This window comes from Theobroma cacao, chromosome 2 (assembly GCF_053813885.1).
Source record: "Theobroma cacao isolate CCN51 chromosome 2, ASM5381388v1, whole genome shotgun sequence".
In the NCBI taxonomy this organism is placed as follows: domain Eukaryota; kingdom Viridiplantae; phylum Streptophyta; class Magnoliopsida; order Malvales; family Malvaceae; genus Theobroma; species Theobroma cacao.
Genome location: NC_142640.1, coordinates 5,076,885 through 5,102,602, shown reverse-complemented (window position 1 = coordinate 5,102,602; position 25,718 = coordinate 5,076,885). Strand labels below are relative to the sequence as shown.

General features: G+C 35.1%; 3 protein-coding genes across 6 annotated transcripts; 1 reads left to right on the top strand and 2 right to left on the bottom strand.

The window, feature by feature from the left end:
* Nucleotides 1-76: 76 nt before the first annotated feature.
* Nucleotides 77-11,930, bottom strand: LOC18607920 (autophagy 2). Its single transcript, XM_018115624.2, has 15 exons — nucleotides 11,406-11,930; nucleotides 9,739-10,832; nucleotides 9,183-9,331; nucleotides 8,591-8,766; nucleotides 5,257-8,472; nucleotides 5,051-5,163; nucleotides 4,170-4,368; nucleotides 3,531-3,644; nucleotides 2,682-2,789; nucleotides 2,450-2,582; nucleotides 2,172-2,374; nucleotides 1,763-1,959; nucleotides 883-983; nucleotides 680-773; nucleotides 77-383 (listed from the first exon to the last, which is right to left on the bottom strand). Exons 1-13 carry the CDS (start codon nucleotides 11,613-11,615, stop codon nucleotides 911-913), a joined length of 5,985 nt encoding a protein of 1,994 aa, XP_017971113.2. The 5' UTR covers nucleotides 11,616-11,930; the 3' UTR covers nucleotides 77-383; nucleotides 680-773; nucleotides 883-910.
* A 2,936-nt stretch (nucleotides 11,931-14,866) lies between these two features.
* LOC18607919 (ARP protein (REF)) lies at nucleotides 14,867-23,263 on the top strand. 2 transcript variants are annotated; one of them, XM_007042335.3, is made up of 18 exons: nucleotides 14,870-15,241; nucleotides 15,460-15,633; nucleotides 15,738-15,919; nucleotides 16,006-16,111; nucleotides 16,450-16,526; nucleotides 16,727-16,814; nucleotides 17,262-17,454; nucleotides 18,481-18,607; nucleotides 19,510-19,590; nucleotides 19,726-19,827; nucleotides 19,972-20,067; nucleotides 20,311-20,385; nucleotides 20,815-20,934; nucleotides 21,414-21,542; nucleotides 21,996-22,073; nucleotides 22,412-22,498; nucleotides 22,711-22,797; nucleotides 22,900-23,263. In XM_007042335.3, the coding sequence occupies exons 1-18, from the start codon at nucleotides 15,187-15,189 to the stop codon at nucleotides 22,948-22,950; spliced, it is 1,908 nt and encodes a 635-aa protein (XP_007042397.3). In that variant the 5' UTR covers nucleotides 14,870-15,186; the 3' UTR covers nucleotides 22,951-23,263. The 2 variants fall into 2 exon arrangements, with proteins under 2 accessions (XP_017971440.2, XP_007042397.3); XM_018115951.2 differs by lacking the exon at nucleotides 20,815-20,934 and having other exon boundaries at nucleotides 14,867-15,241.
* Nucleotides 23,264-23,549: 286 nt separating this feature from the next.
* On the bottom strand, nucleotides 23,550-25,697 carry LOC18607918 (AP2/B3-like transcriptional factor family protein). Of its 3 annotated transcripts, none has more exons than XM_018115952.2 (7): nucleotides 25,269-25,697; nucleotides 25,082-25,183; nucleotides 24,928-24,959; nucleotides 24,653-24,815; nucleotides 24,280-24,486; nucleotides 23,968-24,100; nucleotides 23,550-23,627 (listed from the first exon to the last, which is right to left on the bottom strand). In XM_018115952.2, the coding sequence occupies exons 1-7, from the start codon at nucleotides 25,404-25,406 to the stop codon at nucleotides 23,620-23,622; spliced, it is 783 nt and encodes a 260-aa protein (XP_017971441.2). In that variant the 5' UTR covers nucleotides 25,407-25,697; the 3' UTR covers nucleotides 23,550-23,619. The 3 variants fall into 3 exon arrangements, with proteins under 3 accessions (XP_017971441.2, XP_017971443.2, XP_007042396.3); XM_018115954.2 differs by having other exon boundaries at nucleotides 25,082-25,174; nucleotides 25,275-25,697; XM_007042334.3 differs by having other exon boundaries at nucleotides 25,275-25,696.
* Nucleotides 25,698-25,718: the final 21 nt, after the last annotated feature.

The following is a 25,718-nucleotide window of genomic DNA, read 5'->3' as shown; positions in this document are numbered from 1 at the left end:
CCGTTTTAAAATACAGTGAAAGGTGGCTCCAGCCATAATTTATGGGAAAACAAAAACAGATGAAGAAGAAGGCGGCTTTGACAGAGGAAATGGATTTTCCTATTTCCCCATTTCTTTTTCAATAACAAATATGACAAAGAATTTATGTACAACAAGCTGAAGCAATATGCACAGTTGCCTGAAGCTGGAAAAGAATTAACACTGTACAACTCACTATTTTCAGTGGGAAAGCCTATGATTACAAGACTTCATCTGTGTCGCTAAAAGCTAATAACTCTGGCTCATAAATTACCAATATACATATTTACATTTTGTACAAAATTTACCACCTCATCCGTCTCCGACGGGAAAGAATCAGTGTGATGGCTTCATTAACTGTACACCTGCAACCAGAAAATACAGTAGATTCAAAATTCAGACAGCGCATTTTATGGAAACTGTCAAGTAAATCCAGCTAACAAGGTATTGTTCGATATCAGGTCTGGACAGAACTTGATTTGTGACTGCCACATGCCTCAATGGACATTTACCTTAGAAGCAGTGTACCATAAATGCTTACAATAGCATGTTCACAACAAAATACAATTACAATAAAACGTTTACTGAAGCTGTTTCAACACCAAAGAAAATGCATACTTTTTGTTCTACGGTAAAAAAAACTTTAAAAGGTTCAACTTACATGAAAAGAGGAACTCTAGCCAGGCAAAATAGAGCTAAATGACAATCCCCTTTGTCGTTGAGGTAAGAACACTCTTCAGTCAATCACAATACTCCTGTGTACCAACAAGAAGACAAAAACAAGAAACTGCAAAATTTCTTCTGATGCACAATGGATAAGCCAAAAATAAATTTCCACTGTAGATGCAAGTACGGGTAAAATACCAGAATTTTTATACTATTGGGTACACGATCAGTTTTGATCATGTGGCAGAGTGGGACCAAAATATTTCTCCATCGACTCTTTCTTGCGTTCAGGATCAAGGCTGCAAGCAAGGACAGCACCATTAGTTGTTCATTCCAGATTTAGAATGTTACTTAGAACTCATTTGTCAGAAAAACTTAAAAAGAAGACAACGAATAAATGATAAAAGAAGGCAGAATTGGGTTTGAATCATGGCGAGCCAAAGCAAATATACTGATAAATTGCTGCTCAATTAATCAACGCTTCCATATACAGGAAGATGCTTATTAAGGTTAGTCCCCACATGTAGCATAGATTCTTGCAAGTTATAATTATAGTCCTGATTTTATTACAGGTCACTTTACACACTGTAATTTCAATAACAATCTTTGTAATAAGCCATCTCCTTACTTTCTTATATAAATGAAATTTTAATTATCTCCAAAAAACCTTTAATAACAATTTATCTCCTAAATGCACAATCACAATTGATAAAATTTAATTGTGTTAAAATAGAATATCAAAACTTTCAATGAACCACAAAGTATTAAAATTAATATAATAATTACCTATTTTAATATATAAAAAATGAAACTATAGCATCTCGTGGGCTCATTTCTAGTTTAAATTCTATGTCTTTCAGTCATCAAATCCATAAAAAAGCAGCATAAAAGATAGTTTAGATCAGTAAGGAGTTCAAAACTTCAAATTAAGGTAATAAATCATAAAAAATATTTTGAAAGCTTCATATCTTGAAAATCCTAGTCTAATAAATTCGTAAATTAATCAAGAAAGTCAAAGGGGGTGGCTGGGAGAGAGCCATGGCTCCTTTGACCTAATCCTAGATCATTGATAAAATACCTGTTTCTGAGTCCGAGGAGAGCACAGTGTACTGCACTTGCACAAGCAGAAGCTGGAGCTATAGCAGCTGCAGGAACTGCCCGAACAGCAGTTGCCAATGCAGAACTAGCACTGGCTCCACGTTGGTATTTTTTCAGAGGTGTCTGAACCAAAGCAGAGGCGGATTTTTCTAAGCCATCACTGATGCTCTCATAAGCCTGCCAAATTTAAACCATCAAAACCTTCTTTGAAATATAATTTGCATAAAGCATATACATACATGTTTTTGTTACCCATACTTAATACTGGAAAAGACATGTTTAATTCTTCTAGAAAACATATGTACCAACATTAACAAGGAGGAACCAGTTTATCTGTTGAAAATGCCATTTTCAGGTAATGAATTCCTTTTCAGGTAAGGAATCCTTACCTGTTGAATTCCTTGTTGGGCATCTTGAGGTTGATTATGTCTCACATTTGTCTTCGTCTTGCCTTGTGAAGGCCATGATACAGGAGGAGAGGTGCTTGTGAACATATACTCAGCTTGAAGCAGAAAATCACGAGTCCCTGCTGCCAAATGCACACCGAGTCCAACAGCTTCAATTGATATACTTCGGAGGAATGCAATTGTACCTGAAAAGCAAATCTTAGATTGCACACAAGGCGAATCCAAATTCTAAATGAAAAATCTTGCTTGATACAACCTACCTCTTTGCATTCCCTTCAGTACCCTCTGATCTTTCCTGTAGTTCTCAAGTGGCAAGGAAACAAGCTTTGCAGCACCAGCACCAACAGCAACCAAGGATCGGATGGTAGGAAGGCCACGCAGTACTTTATGAATCTATGTTATGAAAAAGAAAGGGCATATTATGAATAAAATATTTGCAAGAAGACCAACAAAATTGATACTCTCAATAAACACTCAGAAGGCTGGTAAAACCTGATTTTGAGAAATATCCTCCAGCCACTCCCCCATAATTGTTTCACATACGCTGCCCCAACCATATAAACCAACAGCATGAACGTGTTTAAGTTCTAGCTCAACTCCCTGCATCAAAACTTTATTTCAGTATGATAGTGACAAGTCAAACACATAACATCTCTTTGCAATCACACAGTTGAAGGTTAATGTACATTTATGAGGGCAGAGAGAGAGAGAGAGAGGACTAATTTTTAGTTAATAAGAGGTGCGGCAGGTATAAGTTCAAAGCAAAAATTGTATCATTATGGTTATATTAGCAAAGAGAAAACTAAAAAACATGAGAATGCAATTAGCAACAGCAGTAAAATTCAAATCAACACAGATAAAGCTTAATCTTTGCAAATAAATTTTCGACTTGAGGGAAGTGGAGCATCATTAATAATGCTAGGAAGAAAGCACACTCTACAACAGTCTTTTAAGTCGCAACAAAAAAAGAAGAAATTTAAAAGAATTTTTGGTGATATTAATGTATATTGTTGATAGGAAAATAAAAGAGCAGTAAAAGCTCACATAAACAGGAGGTCCAGCATGTGTTTGGAACAGTAACAAACTAGAATAGGACATTTTATAGATCCTTTCTCCTTAATGAAAATGCCATGGAAATCACGCATAGCCAGCATATATAGAGTGTAAAATCGAAATATTGTCCTGCTTCACTAATAGTTTAATTAAGATGTGAACTATTCAAAAATTAAAAAGCCAAAATAAAACATAACAAAACCAATAAACAGTCACAGCATCAAATGTAAAACTGGAAAATACATAACGGCATCCCAAAAAAAGTGGCAAAAGGAAGAAACAGTTCACCTTCCAAGGAACAATGTTTACAAGTTCCACATATTTTCCACCTTTCAGTGCAGCCAGATCAACATGGTGGGGAGTATAGTCAACTCGAACAAGAAAAGGCCATATATCAAACTTCTGAAAAAAATTTTGTTTAATCAGTATTCAGTAAATAAGTAGATAAAATAAAAAAATCCAACCAATACCCGACCACCTACCCATAACAATCACAACCTCCTTCCCACCCCACACACACACACACAACGCCCCCCGCCCCCCCCCCCCCCCCCCAAAAAAAAAAAAAAAGCAAAAAAAGTTACAGTACCCATAGATTAACCAGCAAAATTATCTCACAGATTAGCCCAAATCCCAAGTTGGATCATTCAATTACTCATCAAAAACGACACAAGGCATCAGAATAACACAAATAATGCCAAAGGGATAAAAGATAGAATAAAGAAAAAAAATTTTGTCTTGCCAACCTCTCCTACCATAACTAGAATCATATCATAATTAATGTTGATACATTCTAATCACATGTTCTTTTGCTACATCAGCCACTAAGGTGCCAACACACACAAAAGGACTCATAATGAAAATCCAATTTAAAAGTGAAGCAAGAATTTGCCAGTTTAATAAAAATATGAATTCATCCACACTTGCCTGAAAATAAGGGAGCAAAGCTTCATTTGCAATGCCATGCCCAGCAAGATTATCGCTCTTCCTTACCAACAGATCAGGATCTTGAGGACAACCTGTAGACTGGTCAATTGATGAGCTTCTTTCACCAAAAAAGCTGATGAGAAAATCAAGTTGGCTTTGATGAAGATGTAATAGCATAGGAAGGAAAGCAATGCGTAACCTGAAAGAAAACAAAAAGCAAAGCAATCAAATTGGTTCATCAGAAGCGAATGGATAGATTCAGAAACAGAAATAAAACAAGCAGAATAATGGTGACAACAAACTGTGGTTCTAACATTTGCTTCTGTTATGAATTGCATCTAACACAATAATAAATTATGGTCAAGCCTGTGGTGGCAGCCTATACCATGTTCATAACACAAATTCTTGTCTTTTAGAAATTATTACAAAAATAATTAGCAAAGCAAGGCTCCATTAGAAGAATACAGCACATAGAATTAAAACGCTACTTCGTAGATATGTTGACTAATAAAGTGATTTTCAATTCTTTTTCTTCCATTGTTGTAATACTATGATAAGTAATTGAGGGTCTAATAAGTGATAACAAAGAAGGCTGTCACTAAGGTTACTATCAGATCAGCATCTGAAACTCTAAGCAGACGGTGATGGACCCATGAGGGACAGACCAGCCCAAAACCTGAAACTATGAAAAGTAAAGTGTCCAATTCAACTAGAAAACGAGTCCTCACCAATTGAACAGTGATCAACTAAATGATAATTTATTTAGGACATGCATATGGCAGTGTGTTTCATGGAAAGGCTTACACATAAGTTTCCTCAATGCAACATCAGAGAAAAGATTCAGTGCTCATTCAAAATTATAAGTAAAGCAGTAAGTATACCGGTACTCCTCAAGAGGGGTAAAAGGATCTGGTCTGACAGCTTCTAGGTCCAGTTTGAATGCCTTTGAAGAGGATTCTCTAGGATGACCTTTCGAATCATAGTATCCTAGCACCTACAAGTTAAACAAGGATAAGAAAAGTTCAAAATTTTGTTCATGTAAGGCAGGTAAAGTCAATTACTCAAAGTATAATGGTAATTTACATACCAGTTTCCATGGTGCATTTGTGCTCTCGTCATAAAGATGAAAATCATGGACTGAAAGAGAAAGCTTGGACACAGATATTCCACCTGCTGGAAAAACGTCATATTGAAATCTGATCCCAGATACTGCAAGCTCTAGACATACAGTTGTATCCCTTCCATGTATACTTTTGGACTGCTTATTATCTTTTCTAGTTTCACGCCAGTCAGAGCCAGCATACACTCTCCATCTAACACTAATGTTCTTAAGGAGTACACGTCCTATGACATTGACCTTATCATCAGGTAAACTATAGTCACCATATGAAAGCTTGCCTTCCACAATTTGTTTCAAACCAGCTTGCTCACTTGGTTCTGAAATGTGGTTTTCTACAATTCTTAAACAAGCATTGTTATACCACCCATAATTCTCCCTTTCAAGATCTCCCTCCCCCACAAGTATGGATTTGTATTTAAGGACCTCATTTGATGATTTTATTCTGGTAGATAACTCTGTAAGGGGGCGTAAGTCAGATAAGCAGTAATTTTCTATGAATTCTGGGGTACAACCTTTTGGTAAAATGGAAGTTTGACTACTTTCAAGACCTACCACATTCGCAAGTAGATCATGAGAAAACATCTCAGCATTTTCAAAACTTAAGCTACAAGCCTCTTCAGCAACACTTTCCTCAAGGGGAAGGTGAAATTGAGACTCAGAAGAATTAAACTGGAAGGTCTTATTTCCATCCAAGTAAAATGCATCTTCACATATCTCATCCATCAAGCCAATCACCCCACATTTACTCTCTATATCTACATCAGAAGTATGAATTTGAGAAGTTGATGGGCCAGAGTCACAACTTAAGACACTACTTTTCTCATCATTCCTCTGTTGTGCCTGCTGAAAATTATTCCACCGTGTTTGTAAGTGGACAATTGATTCCTCCAGATCAGGCGCAAATAACTGTTGGAGTTGAGCAGCCAAGCGAATCAAACCAGATGTGGTATCGTGGCAGGTTTCCACATAAATTTGAGATTTAGAACATCCTACCTCCCAGAGAAGGCCATTGTTACAGTTAGTTTTCACAACAGCTTCAATAAGTGCCTCCCGAGCAACTTTAACATAACCACACTGATTAAGTTGATCAACACTGTAAGTACCCCCAAGTTTGTCACACTCTGAGACTGCACGAAGAAGAAGACCCAGATCTTGTACTCTAATATTATATTCACTATACATGGAATCTGCCAGGACTGAATTCGAAAGACTGAAGGAAGATGCAGCTAAGAGGCAAGCTACATAGGGTTCGGACAAGTCTTCTCTGGCATTTAAAGAAGCAGACTCTGAAGCAAGAACTCCATTATGAAAAGCCAAATTCTTTAAGTGCGGCTCATAACTCAAGGCAACATCAACCAATTTAAGAACAAAAGAAACTCTGCGAAAGGGTGTGTCCAAGTCTCTTTTCTGTAAACCATTATCAACCGATTGTTCAGAGTCCATCGAAGGCAAACTAAAAAAGGAGGATATCACGTCCATCCAATCCAAACGACCACCCACCGCAACAATTGTGCTGCATCTCACAGTTATAGATGTAAAATCTTGGCACCTCTCTGGCTCCCAGAAGTGTACAATATCTGAACCAGCCAACCTAGATGATAAAGCATTGGAACCTCCTCCATCACCGCGTTTCATTGTTGAGTTGCTACATGAGATTAAAAGAAACTCCTGATCTTGAACCCCAGAGACTGAACCCCATAATGTACCTTCACTGTGGGTTAACCATAGGAAACTGGAACACGTAATACCCCCAATATTTGAGACAGACAGCAAATCAGCTTTCTGAATTTTCAGTTTCAGACAACCCCATGATCCTGGAAGCTCACTCTGCATTAGACCTTTTGCATTTTCAATAGCATCTGGTCTGATCAAAATTTCTATAGAATCACATTCCAGTAGAACTGAAGTTTGCGACATGGAATGCTCTTCCTTGCTACAGGTTGCATCATGGAAGAAACATGATAATCCAGTAATCATCTGGTTTAAAAGGTTATATACGCCACTATATTGAGAACTGTCTAGATCAACTATAACAGGAAACAGATGAATGTGAATAAAAAATGCAGAGCTGAAAATTATCTCCTGTCGGATTTGAGAACTTACATCATCCAGATCTTTCACAGTAGTAGTAACAGTTGCAAACTCATAACCTTTCCCCATGCATTTATTTCCGCTCCTGTTTTCTTCTAGAGTTGCTAAGAACTTGGCTCTCTCAGCTATCCAAGGGCCAGTCACATCACCTTTCTGCCAATACAGACTAATGACAGAAAAACACCCAATCCTATTGCTGACAGACAAAATCTTTTGAGCAGAAAATTTATGATTCTGCATACCACCATGGTCAATTCCAATACCGTTTTTAAGAGTAGATGTAACCAAATAAAAGCAAAGATTACCAATATTCAAGTGCAAAGAACATGTGGTAGATGAAGTAAACCGCTTTTGCAAACTTCCATCAAAATGTGGACTATCATCTTGCATTCCATCCTTCAATGTTGATGGTGAAGAAATATCAAGAATAATAAATTGATTCCATGAAGAGTATCCTCCATCATCTTTACCACTTTTAAAAGGGAAACACAGAATTACTCTTGCATTGGGGATTGATATGTTACCTCGCAAAGTTTCTGCAGAAGACAAGGTTTTAATGCTAGGGCCAGAACCTCTTTTCACATGCCGATGAGATGATTCACACTTCTCATGGCAATGATCAGATGAGAGCTTCTCACTATTACTACCCATTTCACCAGATTTTCCAACTTCCTTCAAGAGATCTGACAAAGTCTTTATCAAGCTGAAGTTAAACCAAAAGATAAGAGGTGGAAGTTTCAAGGAGAACGATGTTGGCCCTGAAAAACTACTATCCGATGAACTAGAACTCACAGTACATTGGTAATGAGTGGCACCAGAAGTTGTAAACAACATAATTTTGACCAGATCACCCTTGCCTATGAATGGAAAATCAGCAGAAACAAACCCATCAAATTCATCAGATGATCGATCTCCAGCAGATGAGGAAAACAGAGGGAGAGCACGCTGAACTTCAGCTTGCAGATTTCTGATTGAACAAGTTCGACTGTCAATGTTCTTGCCACAATGCCCCCCATCCTTCTTACAGCACAAATAATCAGCAGCTTCAACATGCTTCACTACTCCTTCAAAAATCATTTCTTGAGGACATACCTGTTTACCTTATGCATGTTTCAAGTTAGTGTAGATATATTGTGAAGAACAAACATAAAAAATATGTTTCAATAATAGAAGGGGAAGGGAAAAGGGGATTCTCCAAGTAAAATATTACCTGCACAACAAGAGAGATATCCCTGCATTCCATGCCCAAATAATGAATATTGGAACTGATATTGATTTGATCACCATTTAGATTAGACAAACGATCCCAAACTTCATCATGAAAGGACAACACAATAGAAACTCCAGCAATGGCTGCTTTAAGATTAGTTAGAACATGCTGCTGTTCTGTTTAGGAACAAGGGAAAATAAATGTTAAACAAAATCACATCTGCCAAAGACTGGAAATAATTGTTCATGAGGACGTGTAAGATAACAACAATGATAGCAATTTCATCAGGTGTCAACTACATGGATCAGATTGTAGCCTTAAGATCTAATTATGACCATATATGAGCAGCAGCATTAAAATCAACCATGCTCAAAGTGCACTTATATCTCCTAGATGTTAATCAACGGTCTTGCTTACAAACATCAACAGGCATTGTTGATTAAAAATGGATGCACACAATGCCGGCTTTTTTTTTTTGGCTTTTTCTTTTTCTACAACAAAATTATTACTTAAAGAGTTAAATCCTTTCAACTCATTCTAAAAGAACCAAATTTCCATCAGGAACAACAAAAGTTGAAAACATAGCACATACCAGAAGGAACATGCAAAGATCCAGATGCAAGGCTAGATGCAGCAGTTATCGCACTGAAAACAGAACATGTCCAGTTCCACATTCCACTGCTTCCCAAAGCTGATTGTGAACTTCTCATTCCATCCAAACACTCAAAAAATTGGTCCACACTATACAGAGGCCAGAAAGCCAACATATAAGACGAAATACATATTAAAGATTTATGATACAAGATCTTGAAAGGTAGAAGCATTAAAGGAAGTTACTTTTTTCATTCTTGTTTATAAATTTCTAGAAATGCTTTTGTCAAGAACTAAGGCTTAGATACTAATTAGAAATTCATAAGACTCCAAAGGAAAAAAAAAGGAGTGAATAAACAGAGATAACAAGTAGAACAAGAATTGTTAATACTACATGCATGTTAGGACTGCATTTTTTTCATGGCATTTTATATAATTTTACCACTTGTTGATATGATATAAAGGAAAAATAGAATCCTAGAATTTCTGATGCAAGTTCCTAATCCCTTTCACAAGAACTGTACAGAAAATTCAGTTGTCCATAAAGTGATACCAACCTTGCCCCAAAATCAACTTCTTCTCCAATACAGTCTCTCTGGCTTTTGCCAACAGAAATTGGTACCCAATTAGGTATAAGATGTGAACCAGGTAGCACAGCTTCAGCTACAGGTTCTTGCACATGCAAGGAAGTACAATCTGCAGAAAAACTACCCTGATTTGCTATCACTTTATCGATTATAGTCACAGCAGGTACAGATGATTGGAATTGAGAATTGGAATTTAAGTATATAGAGTCCGCTGTCTCATAGTGCATAATATTCCTCCCAACTTTGTCAAAACTTTTGTAAGTTTCCCATGAAAGTAAGAACCATTTAATTGTGCTAGGTTGAAATCTTAATTCTATAGGATCAATAGAAACATCCACATCCACTTTGCGAATGTCCAAGGAACCATTCTTCCAAGGAATGCTTAGCATCAAATTCCCTGAAAATCCACCTCTTTTCCCTGACATGATTGGAGTAGTAGCATTTGAAGGCAAGCAATCTGAAAACAATCCAGAAAAAGTCATTCCTGACGTGCGTGGAGAGCAAGATTGATTGTCAACATCCTCCATATGAAGGATCTCAAGTACAGCTCCTTGGAATTTAACAAAGTTCATAAGTTGACTAATTCCAAGAAAACTCTGTGCTCTAGCTTCATAAGCTAAACCAGCATCCTCTGAAACACAAGTCCCGCATTCTGTTTCTGGTATCCGGAGCACCAAAGCCCTGTGGCAGCCCACTTTTTCATCCTTCTCTATTGATGGATCAAATGCAACAATTAACTTTTTAATCTTTACATTAAAACTGGTAAGAAACCATTTTACCATCTTTGCAATAGTCTTTACACCTTCATGGACATCCTCAGACTTCCCAGCACTTCCTGCCATGTCATTTGAAAATTTCCCCAAGCCGTTGTGCATATAGTGGTTACCATCATCACTAGAACTACAATTTTCATCTGCAGTTGAAAAATTATTCTTCGAACAAGGAGCAAGCAATAGCTCAAGTTCATCAACCTCGACTTGACATCCTTTACCTTTCCAAGGCATTTTAACTAATAAAGAGCCTATGGACCCCTCTTTTATAACCAAAGATGCTGCTGGACCAAACTGGAAAATCACACACAAAAGGAGCAATATAACCATGAGAAAACAGATTGAATAATCTAAATTTTTTAAGAAAAATAAAGTATTGCCCTCAACATTCTGCTAATATCCTTACCAGAACCCTGGTTACAAAAAAGCGTACCAGAAACCTAGAGCCACAACCTAGAGTCTCGTGTGGCAATAAAATACAACTTGAACCCTACTCTAACAACATTGCTACTCTTATCTAAAAGAAGTACATGAGTACTTGGTTCCACTGATCTACATTTTGGATTTTTTCCGCTCCACAGATAGATGTGATGCCTGTATCCTATACTCATATAAACACTAGTTTGAATTCTAACGAAGTACATGCTCTTAGGAAAGTTCAAAGCAAACAAACATTGAATTTACTTAATTAACATAAGACAATTGTATATATTCTTCTTCTTCTTTTTTTCCCTTCAAATAAAAAGTTCACAGAATTTGAAGACTTAATCATAATTAATCATACTTCTTCTTCAGCTTCATGGAAACGTAAATTTAAAATTGAACCCAAAAAAAAAAAAAATAAAGGCACAGCAAAAAGCGGCGTACCTTCTGGTTAAGATAATCGACGTTAAGGGCGAGATCAGAGAGCTGGATGGTGCCTTCAGTGAGCTGAACATCAAGCTGGTCCAAATCAATATCCCCTAAAATAAATTGCCCAAGCTTCTTTTTCAACAAGAATTTAAACACCCTCTTCACCGCCCACCGAGAAAACACCGCCTCAGCCGATTTCGCTATATTATTCCACGCGCCAAACATCTTGTCCTTTGTAAAATTCGCCGCCGTTCCAATCCAAACTCGCAGCGAATTGGAGAAGGCGAGGAAGGTCTCTTTTTCTTTTGCTCCGGTTTTGCTGTTCAGGGTGAGACTAGGGTTTTGAAAGGGTAAATTCTGTGCTCGTGATGGAAGATTGCGACTTCCATCAAGAGCGCGAAACGAAGAGGGAGAGAGACAGAGGGAATCAAGATTTTGTGATGAGAGAGAAAAAAAATATAAGGATTTATTTCGAAGTGGGAGTGGTTTGATTTTGATGAAATTGAATGACTTTTTGTTCAAAGTTTTGGGATGTTTGGAATCGGAGACTACCTTGTCCCTTATGTACGCTACAAATATTTACCTGTTATTTTTTGGTCTAATATAAGTGACCAGCTTCTTGGGTTACGTCTTGACTTTTGGAACCACCATTGAGTTTATCTCCCATTTCTTTTCTTTCTAAAACTCCCTTTAAAAATTTGGATTAAATAGTGTAAGACAGTACGTCTTTACTGTTGAGATTTCATCTCTAATAACTTGTCATGTAAAAATTAATATTTATAATTAATATATATATATATATATTCTCTTAACTCTATATTTGGAAATGCTGCAGATCATTTCAATATTGAAATTTAACCAAAAATAGTAATTTCTTTACGCTATTAGTAAAGATTTCCTTTTACCTGTCGCTTTATTTTGACAGCTTGCATCATTTCAAATTTATTGGATTATACTGATCTACTTAGTTACCAAGTCATTGGAACCCAAAGTCTTATCTCTCCTTTATCTTAGTTGAAATAGGATCGAAGCTTTGGAAGCCAATTATTCAGCGACCCTAAAAGAAAACGTCCTTTAAAGTTAAATACAGGCGTCTTTCTGTCCTTTCCAACTTTGCTTTTAAAGCAAGGATTCCTTGAACCATTAAAACGGCGATTCCTTGAAACAAAAGACTGACGCCGTGTCACGACAAGCAACTAATTAAGAAAAATAAACCTCAATATTATATTGTTATCCCAGGTTCTGAATTCCAGCACGTGATTGCAAAAACTGTCTTGACACTCCAAAATATATCCTCACATGAATTTTAATTTTGTTTCTTCTTTCTCAATTTTGTGAAAGATACTTCAAATTTGAAGAGTTTTTATCATGACATTATACTTTTTAAAAATTAGATTATTTAAATTTTTTTATTATATTTAATTACATTTTTATATTTTTATTTTATATTAAATATATTTTTGTAATTTAATATTAATAAATTATTATTTATCAAAATATCACTTGTTATTTTATATATACATTATGTTAATGTTGAAAGTAAAAAGTATAATATATTAACATTACATAACGTAAAATGATAAATTATGTTTTAATTAAAGATAATTAATCAATCGTTAATTATAAAAACTTCTTTAGCTCAAAATTAAAATGCAAAAACCTAATTGAATATAATAAAATAATTAAAACTTATTTTAAATTTTTTTTATATATTATGTCTTTTCATCATTTGTGTATATTTTTTATAATGGTAAATTTTTTTTATAATTAAAAAAAGATGATTCGAATTCTACTATTTAAATAAATATTCAAGTGCAAAATGACAAATATTTTTGATATCTCACCTTTTTGTTTTAAATTTATTAATTAAAGTATTATGCGGACAAAATTTAAATAAAGCATTTGGGATGTGAATTTCACATCATTTAAAATTGTAACATATTGTTGGTAATAGTTAAGATCAACGGTGTAGCAAGTGACTATTAATTATTGTTTTGATACTTTGTAAACGGTCCATGAATGTGACAATGGTGTAAATAATTTTAATAGTTGACACTAATCGCTTTTAATCCACACTTAATCGGTTTCATTGAAGACATATGAAGAATGGTGAGTGTCTAGCTACGGTCCCAAATTAGCATTCCTCACTGCTCTTTTGTTTATGGGTTTGAATTTATTAGCGTTAAAGATGTATTATAGTATTTGAAATTCAATATAATTGTATTAAACCTCTAAAGACAATGATAGGCACAAGTGTCGGACATCCAAGCTGGGCGGGCCTGACCCAGGAGGGAAGGTATGTCGAGACGGACCAATAGTTAGATTCTGCAATCCAGCCTCCAAAAACCCACATCAAAAACGATTTAAAAATGTAAAACGACAAGTTACATATTGCACGGCATGGGCTGCACTTGCCAAAGAGGAGAAAAAGCATGTGGGTCCATCGTGATGTAATCATACCCAGCCACGGTAAAGTTATAATTATCTTAAAATAATAATATTTTAAAAATAAAAAATGAAATTGATTAACAGATAAATTGACATTTAAAATATATTTATTTTATTATTATTTTAAAATTATTAAAAAATGAATATTAATTTTTTTATTTTACGGTATATGATATGATTTTTATTTATATTTTTACACATTTATGACAAGATTTTAAAAATAATTTAATTTTATAATATATTTTATTAATGTATGTTAAATAATAATGAGATTATTTTTATTGCAACGTTTAAATAAATTATAATTCTTTTAAATTAATTATATATTTTAAACTTATTTTATATTAGATTTTACGTATCTTTATCTTTATTTTCATATGTTTATATTAAAATTTAAAAATATTATTTTATTAATATTAATATTTTTATTTAATCATGTGAAAGTATTTTTTTGTGTAAAAATTTTTAGTAGCTAGAATGAGAGATAGAAACTACTTTAAAATTGTTTAGACAAAAATTAAAGAATATTTTTTTATTTTATGATAAGTAATATGACTTTTTATTTTTAATTTTACACATTTACGTTAAAATTTTATGAAATAAATTTCTATGTTATCATACAAATTACTAATTTAATAAATTTATTTTTATTATTATATTTTATTGCATTTAAACATTATAATTTATTTGATTACAACATTTCTTACACATTTTATTTAAGATGATATGTAATTTTATTCTTATCTTGACATGTTTATATTATAATCTAAATAATTTTTTAATATTAGCTTTTATTTAATTATGTAAAGTTGTATTTTTCATGTAAAATATTTTATATTTAGTTTTAAAAATATAAATTATTATTAAATTATTTTAAAAAAAGCTAAAAAATAAGAGAAGGAATTTTAATTTAATATTAATTAAAAAATAACCCATTTACTTCTATTTATTTGCAAATTAATCTAATGATTGATTTTGATAACTTTAGAAATAAGGTCAAAGTGACCTCAAGGTGGAAGTCACCAATCATAACGCATGGATGTCACGCGCGGAGAAACGTGGTTAGGCAAATCTATCGGTTCGTCCGGATAATTACATCACATTTTCGACAAAATCCAAGATGCGAAGACAAGAAGGCCGGCGTTTCCTCGTCTTTTTGTGTTTTGGTGAATGGTAATGATATTTGCTTTCATAGCCGATGCCTCGAAGAACAATAACAGCAAGATAGAATAATATTTCTTTAGGGAAGGACCAAAATCCAATCCTAGTACTGACAATTGGGGAAGGACTGTTTCTTTCCAATAATTCAACGAACCCCTGAATCACAGAGAACCAAAAAGAAAAAAAAATGGAGCTTAAACCTGGCTTATCAGCTCTGGTCAGTGGTGCTGCTTCCGGGATTGGTAAACTTTCCAAAGCTTTCCTTTCTTTGATCATATTTTTATCCAGAATTGATTATTTCAGTTTATGTGCAGTTTTAATTTCACTGTCTTCGATGGAAATAAACTTCCAAGAATTCATCAGTTGATCGGTGTGATTTGTTGTAGTAGCTTTTGAATTGCTTACGCTTAAGATTGTGAAGCAGATGAATTAATTTGAATTTGTGTTGAATTATGTGCAGGTAAAGCCTTGAGCTTAGCTTTGGCAGGGAAAGGAGTATTCGTGACAGTTGTGGATTTCTCCGAAGAGAGAGGAAAGGAAGTTGCATCTCTGGTTGAGAAAGAGAATTCCAAATTCCACGGAAACTTAGGGTTTCCATCTGCTATTTTTGTGAAATGCGACGTTACTAACACAAGTAAGTTCCATTTGATCTCCGTTTTCTCAACTGCTAAGAGACTTGGTTGTTTCAGATAATTGCAATACCTTTTTTTTATAAGTTTTTGCTTCTTATTTGAATAGGAGATATAACTCTTGCATTTGAGAAGCATTTGGCTACATATGGAGGATTGGATATTTGTATTAATAGCGCCGGCATCAGTAATCCAGTACCATTCCAGAAGGATGAAACTGATGGCACCAAAACATGGAGACATACAATTAATGTCAACCTCATTGCCGTTGTTGATTGTACACGCCTTGCGGTAATGCTTCAACTCGGACTTTCTGGAATTTCCTTGATAGCAGTCCTAGGTGCAGCAATGGATAATAGTCTTGAGTTTTTGAACAGATTAAAACTATGCAAGCTTTGCAAAAGCCAGGGGTGATAATCAATCTGGGATCCGCTGCAGGTCTTTATCCAGCGTATGTGGACCCCATCTACTCTGGCTCAAAAGGTTTGTGGGTTCATTTTGCCTCAATTTGACTGTTTTCAGTGATCTTTTAAGTTAGCTTATAATCTTTCTTTTGCATCGTTATACACACATAATTCCACATATCTTTTAATTTTTAAATAATGCATTTATAAGGAAATTGGTTAGGAATTATCACCAATTCATATTTTCTGATACCATTTGCTGAGATAATGAGATTATTGCCATGAAAGGGCAAATGGATAAATTATGAAAGGGTTGGTCTGGATAAAGATCTAAGCAGAAGATATCTATCTACATAATTCTTGCATGTAACACATTTATGTAATTTGATCATTTGCTTAAAATATTTGTTTCTCCAGCTGGTGTTGTCATGTTTACTAGATCACTAGCTCCTTACAAACGTCAGGGAATACGCGTCAATGTTCTTTGCCCTGAGGTAAAACTCTATTTTTAAGAATTCTGGACGTTCTCAATTAGCACAGACTCCTTGAAATGTCATAAAAATAATCAGTGATTTGTTTTTACTAGTGTATATATATTTTTTTGGTGAGAGGGGGGGTTCTTTCGGGATTGGAGGATGTTATTATGTCTACAAACTATTTCTATTATATAACTTGCCTTTGAATTTGGATGTAGTTTGTTCAAACAGAGATGGGAGAAAAATTGGGCCACAGATTTATTTCTCTAATGGGAGGCTTTGTGCCAATGGAAATGGTGGTGAAAGGTATCTTTTATGGAATAGTCTCTGTTCAGTGAAATCTTATTTGGAGCAATGAGCGTCAGGAAATTCTTATTTTGTGTTCCAGATTAAGAATTTTTCAAGTCCTTTCTACTTCCTTATTTATGCAATGACAAGTATAAAAGCAAGATGCTTTAATTAATTGAAAACATAATAATGTATTCCCCCTTGGGTTTATCAGTGCATTTATTTGAGACCCAATCAAAGATGAGCTCTATCTGATCGAAAGAAAGACTATGGGTTAGGTCCCACTTGCTTGTCATTTTCTTTTTCAGAGGTTTGTCGTTGACAAAGTTTCAGTTATATAAACGATGAAATTAAAATCAAGGCTTTGCATGTCAGATCACGTCTTGTTCCTCAAAAGTTTTCTTCTACTTCCTCTACTTCTGAAAAACTTAATTTCCTATTTTCTAAGCACCTTTGCTTTTCTAGGTGCTTTGGAGCTTATCATGGATAAGAGCAGAGCTGGTTCTTGCCTATGGATTACAAATCGCAGAGGCATGGAGTATTGGCCCACTCCAATAGAAGAAGCAAAATACTTGTTGCGTTCTTCCGCAAGTTCCAGGAAAAAAATCTCATTACAAGCTCCTTTAAGCACCCAACTTCCTCCGAGTTTTGAGAAAGTGTAAGTTAAATGTCATATTGCTTCAGTTTTGAGTTATTTAAGTACAATTCTTGGGTTGGCCAGCGTAAAACCTCTAGATTTGGTTCTTGCATGGTTGCAGAAAGGTATAATTTTGGGATAACATGTAAGAATCTAGAAGTTTTTATTTAGTAGACATTTTTGAACTTGATTACTTTTATTATTGGCGTAGGTTGAATATCAAGATCTGCTTCAATTGAGACAGCTACCAAGGCCTTCCATTTTTAAGTAACCCATTTGTCTTTAGAAATTGTGAACTCCTCAAATTACTGAAGATGATGTTTATTCTGAACCATTCGTGTAAAAGAAAATCGTAAAAACACTTTTCCTTCTATTGCCCTCAAATGTCATTGGCAGCAAACTATAACAACTGCCTCCAGTTCATCCTGAAATCTGATACCTCCTCATTCTGGATGTCTACACTAATCTAATAGTAAAGCTGCAAAACAGTAAAAAGATAGAAAAAGATTCAGGAAGAACAAGATAGGTGGGTAGGTGAAGTGTAATAAATCTTGAATAAAAATAGATGGGTAGGTGAAATGTAATAAATCTTGAAAGATAGGTCTGTGGAATATAGAAAGTATAGACAGGGTGAACTGCTAAATTTACCTTGGCAGGCTGAATACTGAGGGGCATTTATGACGTAAGCTTATCTACTGTCAAGTGTCAACTGCTTTTACAGCATTTAACTAATATACATTACTTTTTTCATCATTTGTCCTACTATTTAAAATTTCCACATCTGCTTATTAATTTCAAACTTATGGCCTTGGCCTTGGTCAATTAACTAATAGTGCATTACGTTTTTTATCATTTTTTGTCCTACTGTTTAAGATTTCCACATCTGATCATTAATCTCAAACTCTTAACTCACAGAAGTAAGCTTACATAAATATTTTCCAGTCAACTTTCTTTTCTATTAATTACCAGTAATCATTGTAAAAAGTAGGATGTGTCTGTTGGTTTCTTACAGCTACTTACCGGTGCCTTTTTTCTCTTCTTCTTCAGAGTTGTGCATACCTTGAGTCACCATTTTCGTGATGCTACTCATATAGTACGTGTTCCATTGAAACTACCTATTGAATCAGATCATGTTCTTCTGAAAATCATTTATGCTGGTGTGAACGCGAGTGATGTAAGCTTTTTAGTATCCTTTAAATGATTAATTTAATTTTGCCTTTTCCTTTATTTTCCCCTTTTTTTAATTAAATGTTTGTGTGCACTCATCGTTTCTAATTTATTTGGAGATGTGTAAGACTCTTGTTTAAGAAATGAAGCTATATGTAAGAAGGTAGAGATGACACCAATTGACTAAATATTGAAAGCACAGCTTAGATGGCAATGACTAGGACATGCACAGCAAAGGATGGGGGAATCACCTTTAAGCAAGTAATTTAATAGAGTGAAATGTCTAGAGGCTTGGAGGATAACCCAAAATCATGTAGATAGATGTTGTAAGGAGAGATTTGGCATCTTAACATGTTCTTGAGAGTATAGCCTTGGATTGTGTGGATTAAAGAAAAGGGTTAACTGAGTTTGAGAATGTAGGATATATATTTGGAGAGAGTACGGTGGGTGTAGACATTTTGAAAAGAAAATGAAAGAGAAGAGATGGATGAAAGAAAGGAATTCCTTCTTAATTTCGGGATACTTTCAAGCCAAGGGGAGAAAAGCAGATTACTTGGAACTAGTGGCTGTGGGTTCTTTGCATCTGAAGGATCAAAGCTTGGGAAAGTAAGAAGGAAAAATGGTTAGCAAACCGCTTGTTTATCCTCATTTATTATTAAATAACAAAAACAATTCGGTTTATCTTTCTTTTCCTACAAAGACAGTGAGGGTATGGGTGAGGTATGAAAGAGAACAAGTCTCATGATTTTCTTCTTCTTTCTTCGTTAAGCTTACCGTTCGTTAGTAAATATTACTATGCTGAGTATTTTTCTGCCTTTGTTCAAATAAATTTGTCAGTGACTGCTCTTTGATGTATAATTATGTGCTATCTACTTACATGTATATACTTGAATGACATGTTACACACAGGTGAACTTTAGCTCAGGTCGTTATTTTCAAGGCAGCAATAAAGACCTTAGTTCCCTTCTTCCATTCGATGCCGGATTTGAGGTGTGGGAAAAATATTAACTTAAAATGCTAATTTGGTAATATAGTTCAATTATGCTGATATCCTGTGGTTCATTAGTTGTAAAATCATCACTGCATGTGATAGCTAGTTGACTTCATGTTATTTTGTTGTTCTAGGCAGTGGGAATAATTGCTGCCGTTGGAGATTCTGTAAGTGATTTGAAAGTCGGAACTCCTGCTGCAGTCATGACTTATGGAGGTTATGCTGAATTCATAACGGTATAATGTTCATTTTTGTTTGTTTATTATGTTTATAATGAACTTATTTCAATATTTTTTTCATACCTTTTCCTACTTAATCATGAACCTACTAATTTAAATTGTTAAGTTAATAAATATTATTGGATATTGAACAAAACACAGGTCCCTTCAAAGCACATACTTCCCATTGGTAGACCTGACCCAGAAGTTATTGCTATGCTTACTTCAGGATTAACAGCATCAATTGCTTTGGACAAGGTACCTCATTGTTCTAATTTTTCTTATTTAGAAGTAAAATTTCCCATTCTCCCAACCCCCCTTATCGTTCATGGACCCCTTTTTCCCTCATCACGTCTCTGTATGTGTCTGAGTTCTGCTCCCTTGTAAGATTTTGTGGCCATATTCTCTTCTTTGTTCATTTTTTTCTAACTCTACGTTGTAGCCCTCAGTTGTTTTCTTTTCTCTGAAACCTTTTCTATCTCCTTTTTTTTGACCTTATAGGCTGGTCAGATGGAATCCAGAAAAGTTGTCCTCGTAACTGCTGCTGCTGGAGGGACTGGACAATTTGCAGTCCAGGTTCGTATAATAACAAGAAGATATTTCTCATTACTTGAATTTGTATAAGCTGTATTTGACAGTTGCCAACTTTAATCTGGACTAAACATTATCAATTCATTTTTTTCCCTATTGTTTGTTTGAATAAAGTGCAGCTTTTTTATTTTATTATTATCTTATTGTACTTTCATGCTTATCTTAGTTTTATACATAGTGAATTATGATATTTCATTCATTTGCTAAAACATCAAACACATATTTTATATGACCATCATAATTCCTTCCTCTATGGCAAATGTAGTTCTGTACTTGTTCAGTTTAGTGTTGTCTTATGATTGTATTTTCAACATAATATTGCCTTTTATTTCCTTGATATATCACTTCTGTAAGCTCCTAACCCCACCTTTTTTGGGCAGTAAGTAAAAATGTTAATCATAAATACATATGCAGCTTGCAAAACTGGCAGGCAATAAAGTTGTTGCCACTTGCGGAGGGAAAGAAAAGGCAAGGCTTTTGAAAGAATTGGGTGTTGATCGAGTCATAGATTATAAAATTGAAGATATCAAAACTGTACGTATCTGAAACTCTTATTTTAAAATTTTCTTCCTTTTTCACCATTCTACCTTTTTCTTTTCTTATTTCTTTTTTTGGGGCAGGGGTATTCAGGTTAGGAAGATGAAGTTAACTTCATTGGTTTCATTCAAAGAAATATTTTAGTGAATAAAATTTGATTACATGAGTGCAACTGTTTTAACTCGATCACTTTGGATTATAAGATTTTTAACATTAAGTACTGTTGTATCTCATTGTCTCTGTATGATATAATTGAAGTATTTGAACTCTCAATTAAGAGGGATTGTTGTCTACTTAGCTGGTTCTCCAATGGTTGCATCCTTTAATCATCATCCATGGTCTGACTTCTGAGATTGATCTCAACACCTTTTCCGTGACTAAGATCTTGGGTGCTATCCTTCAATCATCATCCATGCCCCGACTTTTGAGATTGATCTCAACACAGAAGGAACATCTATGACTTTGTAGTTTTCCAGGTTCTCAAGAAGGAGTTTCCTAAAGGGGTGGACATCGTCTACGAATCTGTTGGTGGGGACATGTTTGATTTATGCTTGAATGCTTTGGCTATCCATGGACGACTCATTGTGATAGGAATGATATCTCAGGTTGTTTTCCTATAATGAGCTTACAATTTTTAAAGAACTTTTGACACATAGCTTTTAGTTTTTAACATATTTTATATCGAGTTTGCGTGTTATCTCTTTAGCTCATATTTGATTTTTTTTTGGTAATTTTAAAGGTGGATATTTGTTAAAAAAAACATTAAATTTGTAAGAATTTGGAGTGCAGATTTATTTATTTCACTTCTGCACTCTATGGATATATTAGTTGTGTTTGTGAGAGAATTGAACAAACTATGCATTCCCAATCTTACATAAAATATATATTTTTTTATAGGCCCAATCTTACGTAATATTGTTACTACTGAATTGTTAATTTACCCCAATACAATCTAGTTAATCTTCACGTATGCAACTTTTATAGCTTCTGATGTTTTTCTTGGGGCCTGATGTTATACTTCTTATTTAGTCCTATCAAACTAATTCATTTTTATATAGTATCAAGGGGAGCATGGATGGAAGCCATCAAATTATCCTGGACTTGTTGAGAAGCTTTTGTCTAAAAGCCAAACTGTGGTATGTAATTGCTAAATGATGAACTTTTAAGCTGTTTAGAAGTTGTCCTTTGGTTATGATTCCTTTACACAAGAAAAAGGGTCTTGTAATAATGACCCACTAACTTCTGAGACTATAAAAATGCCAACATGGGTTAGCCAAATAGACTTAGGAAAATTTATTGAGCAATATTCTTTTCTTCGTTTTCTGGTGATTGAAGCAACTAAGACTGTAGCTCATATTGTCTTCTTTGAACCTTATTCCTTTTCAGGGTAGGGGTGTGGGGTAGTGGGCTGGGGAGAAGCACATGGCATGAAAATCTTGCGGTTTGATTGTTTTGACAATGTTTTTGTTTTCAGGCTGGCTTTTTCCTGGTACAATATAGCCATTTATGGAAAGAACACCTGGATAGACTATTTCAACTTTACTCTTCGGGAAAGCTTAAGGTAATATATATCATGTTTTATGTTTGATATACTTCTCCCTCAATAATATGAATTACAGTCTAAATTTCAATCTATTTAGGATGCATAAGATCATTTAAATGATCAGTTATCTATGCATTATTTAGTCATATTTTTCTTTTCTTTGATACCATTTGAATTGATTACTTGCAGTGATTTGAATTCCTTACATGCTCTTAATTGAATTGTAATAGGTTGCAATAGACCCGAAAAGATTTTTGGGCTTGCGTTCTGTTGCAGATGCTGTTGAGTATCTCCATTCGGGTAAAAGTGCAGGCAAGGTCAGTATTTGCTTGTTTATTCAGTTGATCCTTGTTAAAATGAGCATTCAGGCAAACCATCTAGGCCTTTAATGCGTTTATGTAACTATAAACTTCTAACAGGTGGTTGTTTGCATCGATCCGACCTTTGAACAGCAAATGGCTAAGTTATGATGTGACGATGATGAAAAAAACATCCTTCTGGGTGAAGTCTCTCCCAATTCTTCAAATAAGTATACACGTGAGAAGAAATTGAGCTGTATTACACTCTTTGCATCTCATACCAAGATATACACATTCTATTGGAAATATAGCCGGATTGTGTTCCAATAAAATGGATAGAGGATTATAATAAGAGATTTATAGAAAGGGAAAAAAGTTGGTTTATCAAACACCTAAATCACATTCACTACTGCCCTTTCTCTGTATTGTATGGATATCAGACAAATTTCATGGTTAATTATACATCGAACATATCACTGTTAAATCTCAGTCCATTCATATTTTAATTAATGTCAAGCGCAGCCACTCAGAAATAATGTGTGGAATCAAGCAAATAATTTCACCCAAACCCAATCTTTTTCAATCCCTAATTGGATATGTGCAAAATGCATACTAGTCATCAGCTAATGACAATCATTTTCCCACCTTGTCTGGGTTCGTAATCCCTGAGTAACTATCTTGTGTTTGATCACTTTAAAGATCCAAAAACAGTCAAGCAGCTGGCGAATTTCCGTACAAGTCCTCAGCTGAATGTTTGTGTGCTTTCAAACTTTTTGTTATCACTTCTGCCCCCATCGCTTCTCCGCAGCCATACATGAGGTGTCGGCTGTAGAATGTCTTTTACTTCCCTGCAAAAACCAGTTCAAAATCAGAGTGCCAACATTTAAATATCAAATTATTCAAATGCAAAAAGGGAGTGACATTTTATGCTTTATCAATATTTCCGGCATTTTTCCAAACATTTAGCTGTATCTCTTTGTCCTTTAGTAATAGGGTTCAGATTCAGCTCACACTTCCAACCCAATCGTTCCAAAAAAATAAAAAAAAAAAATCTGGGATTTTAAAGATATTGTAAGCCTGATTGACTTGGTTTATCAAATCTCTTTTGTACTGAAGAGCTTGGTGGAAAAACAAAGTCTAGAACATGCTCTACAAATTGAAGGTTTAGGAGGAGCAGAAAGTAGTTACTTGCTCGGATTCGTTTTGCACTTCTGTCCAAAACTTGGACGTCTGGCTTGACATCTGGTTCTGGCTCCTTGTCATCTTCTCCAGGTTCACCATCTTCATTGTCTTCTGACTCGTATGCCCTGATAATATACACCTAAGGAAAAAAAGTGGTTGACATAACTTATAGAAGAGTAAACATCCATAGACTAAAAGCTCAAGACCATTTATTTCATTCGTCAAGCTTAATTTACAAGAAAGTAGCAACATATAAGGTGCTCCTACAAGAGCTAAAATGAATGAGGCGTAAAATTCAAGTTTGAGTTTGTTAGTCACCTTAAATTCTGTAGGGGTGACAAGCTGGAATACTAAAGCGTCCCCATCAACTAGATTGTGATCAACTGAAAACCCTCTCCATCCACCGCTAAGACCCGTTTTTTCAGCAAGGTATTTGGTTGGAAACTCCTCTCCTTTCTCATCCACCAAAGTAATCATTTTGTCTTCATCAGGCAGGTGCTTCTTGCAAAATTGGACTGGCAGACCCTGTTGAACATGTCACAAACAATATCTCATCACCAAGGCAAGCCAAATTAATACCATTTCATTTTCCTATTAGAACATAGCAATCAAAATACATGTAATGATATTTTTTAGTAGGAAGGACAACAAAAATCAAAAGAATCAAAAAGATAGTGAGCTGTCATCTTACTAGCCAAAATCCCCCAGTTACGTGTGATTGGAGCATGGGCTTCACAAAACTTGGATAATCAGATTCTAAAGTAGATTCAAGTTGTTCTGCTCTTTCAATTGCATAGGCTCTTTCTTCATCTGAAGCATAAACTCGATCCCACAGGTTTCTCCGCGAGTGGCTCCTGCAAGTAAACTCTAGCTATGAAGTGTCAGACAGGGCCAACCTTAGAAGCTTAACGAATGGCCAAACGCACGCACAACAACAAAAGAAGAATATTGAGTAACATTTTTAACCTTCTGGGTCTCTCCAAAGGTTCAAGAGGGATCTGCCAACCATCAAGAAATTGGGCCATCAACATTAACAATCAACAGAGTATTGCTAAATATGTGAAACACTTCCACCTTTCAAAAATTTCAATCCTGTTGCTAATAGAGAGAGAAAGCTTACATCTTTGTAGTTCGGTTTGGGCTTGTCCGCAACACGGCTAGACCTTCTCACTGCTGTTAAGTCCACTCGTTGCCGAGGCGTTCGGGGCTTCATCTGCTTCATCTGCGTGTATGTAAACTCAAAATCCTTGGAGATAGATAGTCATATTATAACATGTAACCCATCAAATAAAAACACGGGTGCATACACTCACAGGAGATGGCTTGGGGCTAGTATTCTTCAAAGCCTGGGAGAGGTTCTTGAGATTGAGTTCTTCCATCCTCTTCTTGTTCTCCTCCAATCTCCTTTTACGCATCTGTTCATACGTTGCCTTTGGTGCCACCATTTTCTTTGTCACTCTGTTTCAGCCGATGGATTCAGGAAATGGAACAGGAATGATCGAAAACAGAAATGGATTGAAAGGGGTTCTCTTCTTTTCTTGTCCAAAAGAGAAAACTGAAAAAAGGGGTGACCTTTGGGTTTATGGTTTAGACCCAGGAAGGAAACCCAGTCTTTAATGCTCTGTTTCTGGGGTTTTGGTTAGGGAGAGGAGCACAGTACGGTGTCTTGATGTCTGAGCGTGCGCGGTTTGTTTCTTTAGGTCGGAGTTTTGAAATTCAAATGTAACCATGTTGATGTCAGCGGCAAAAGGCTTTTT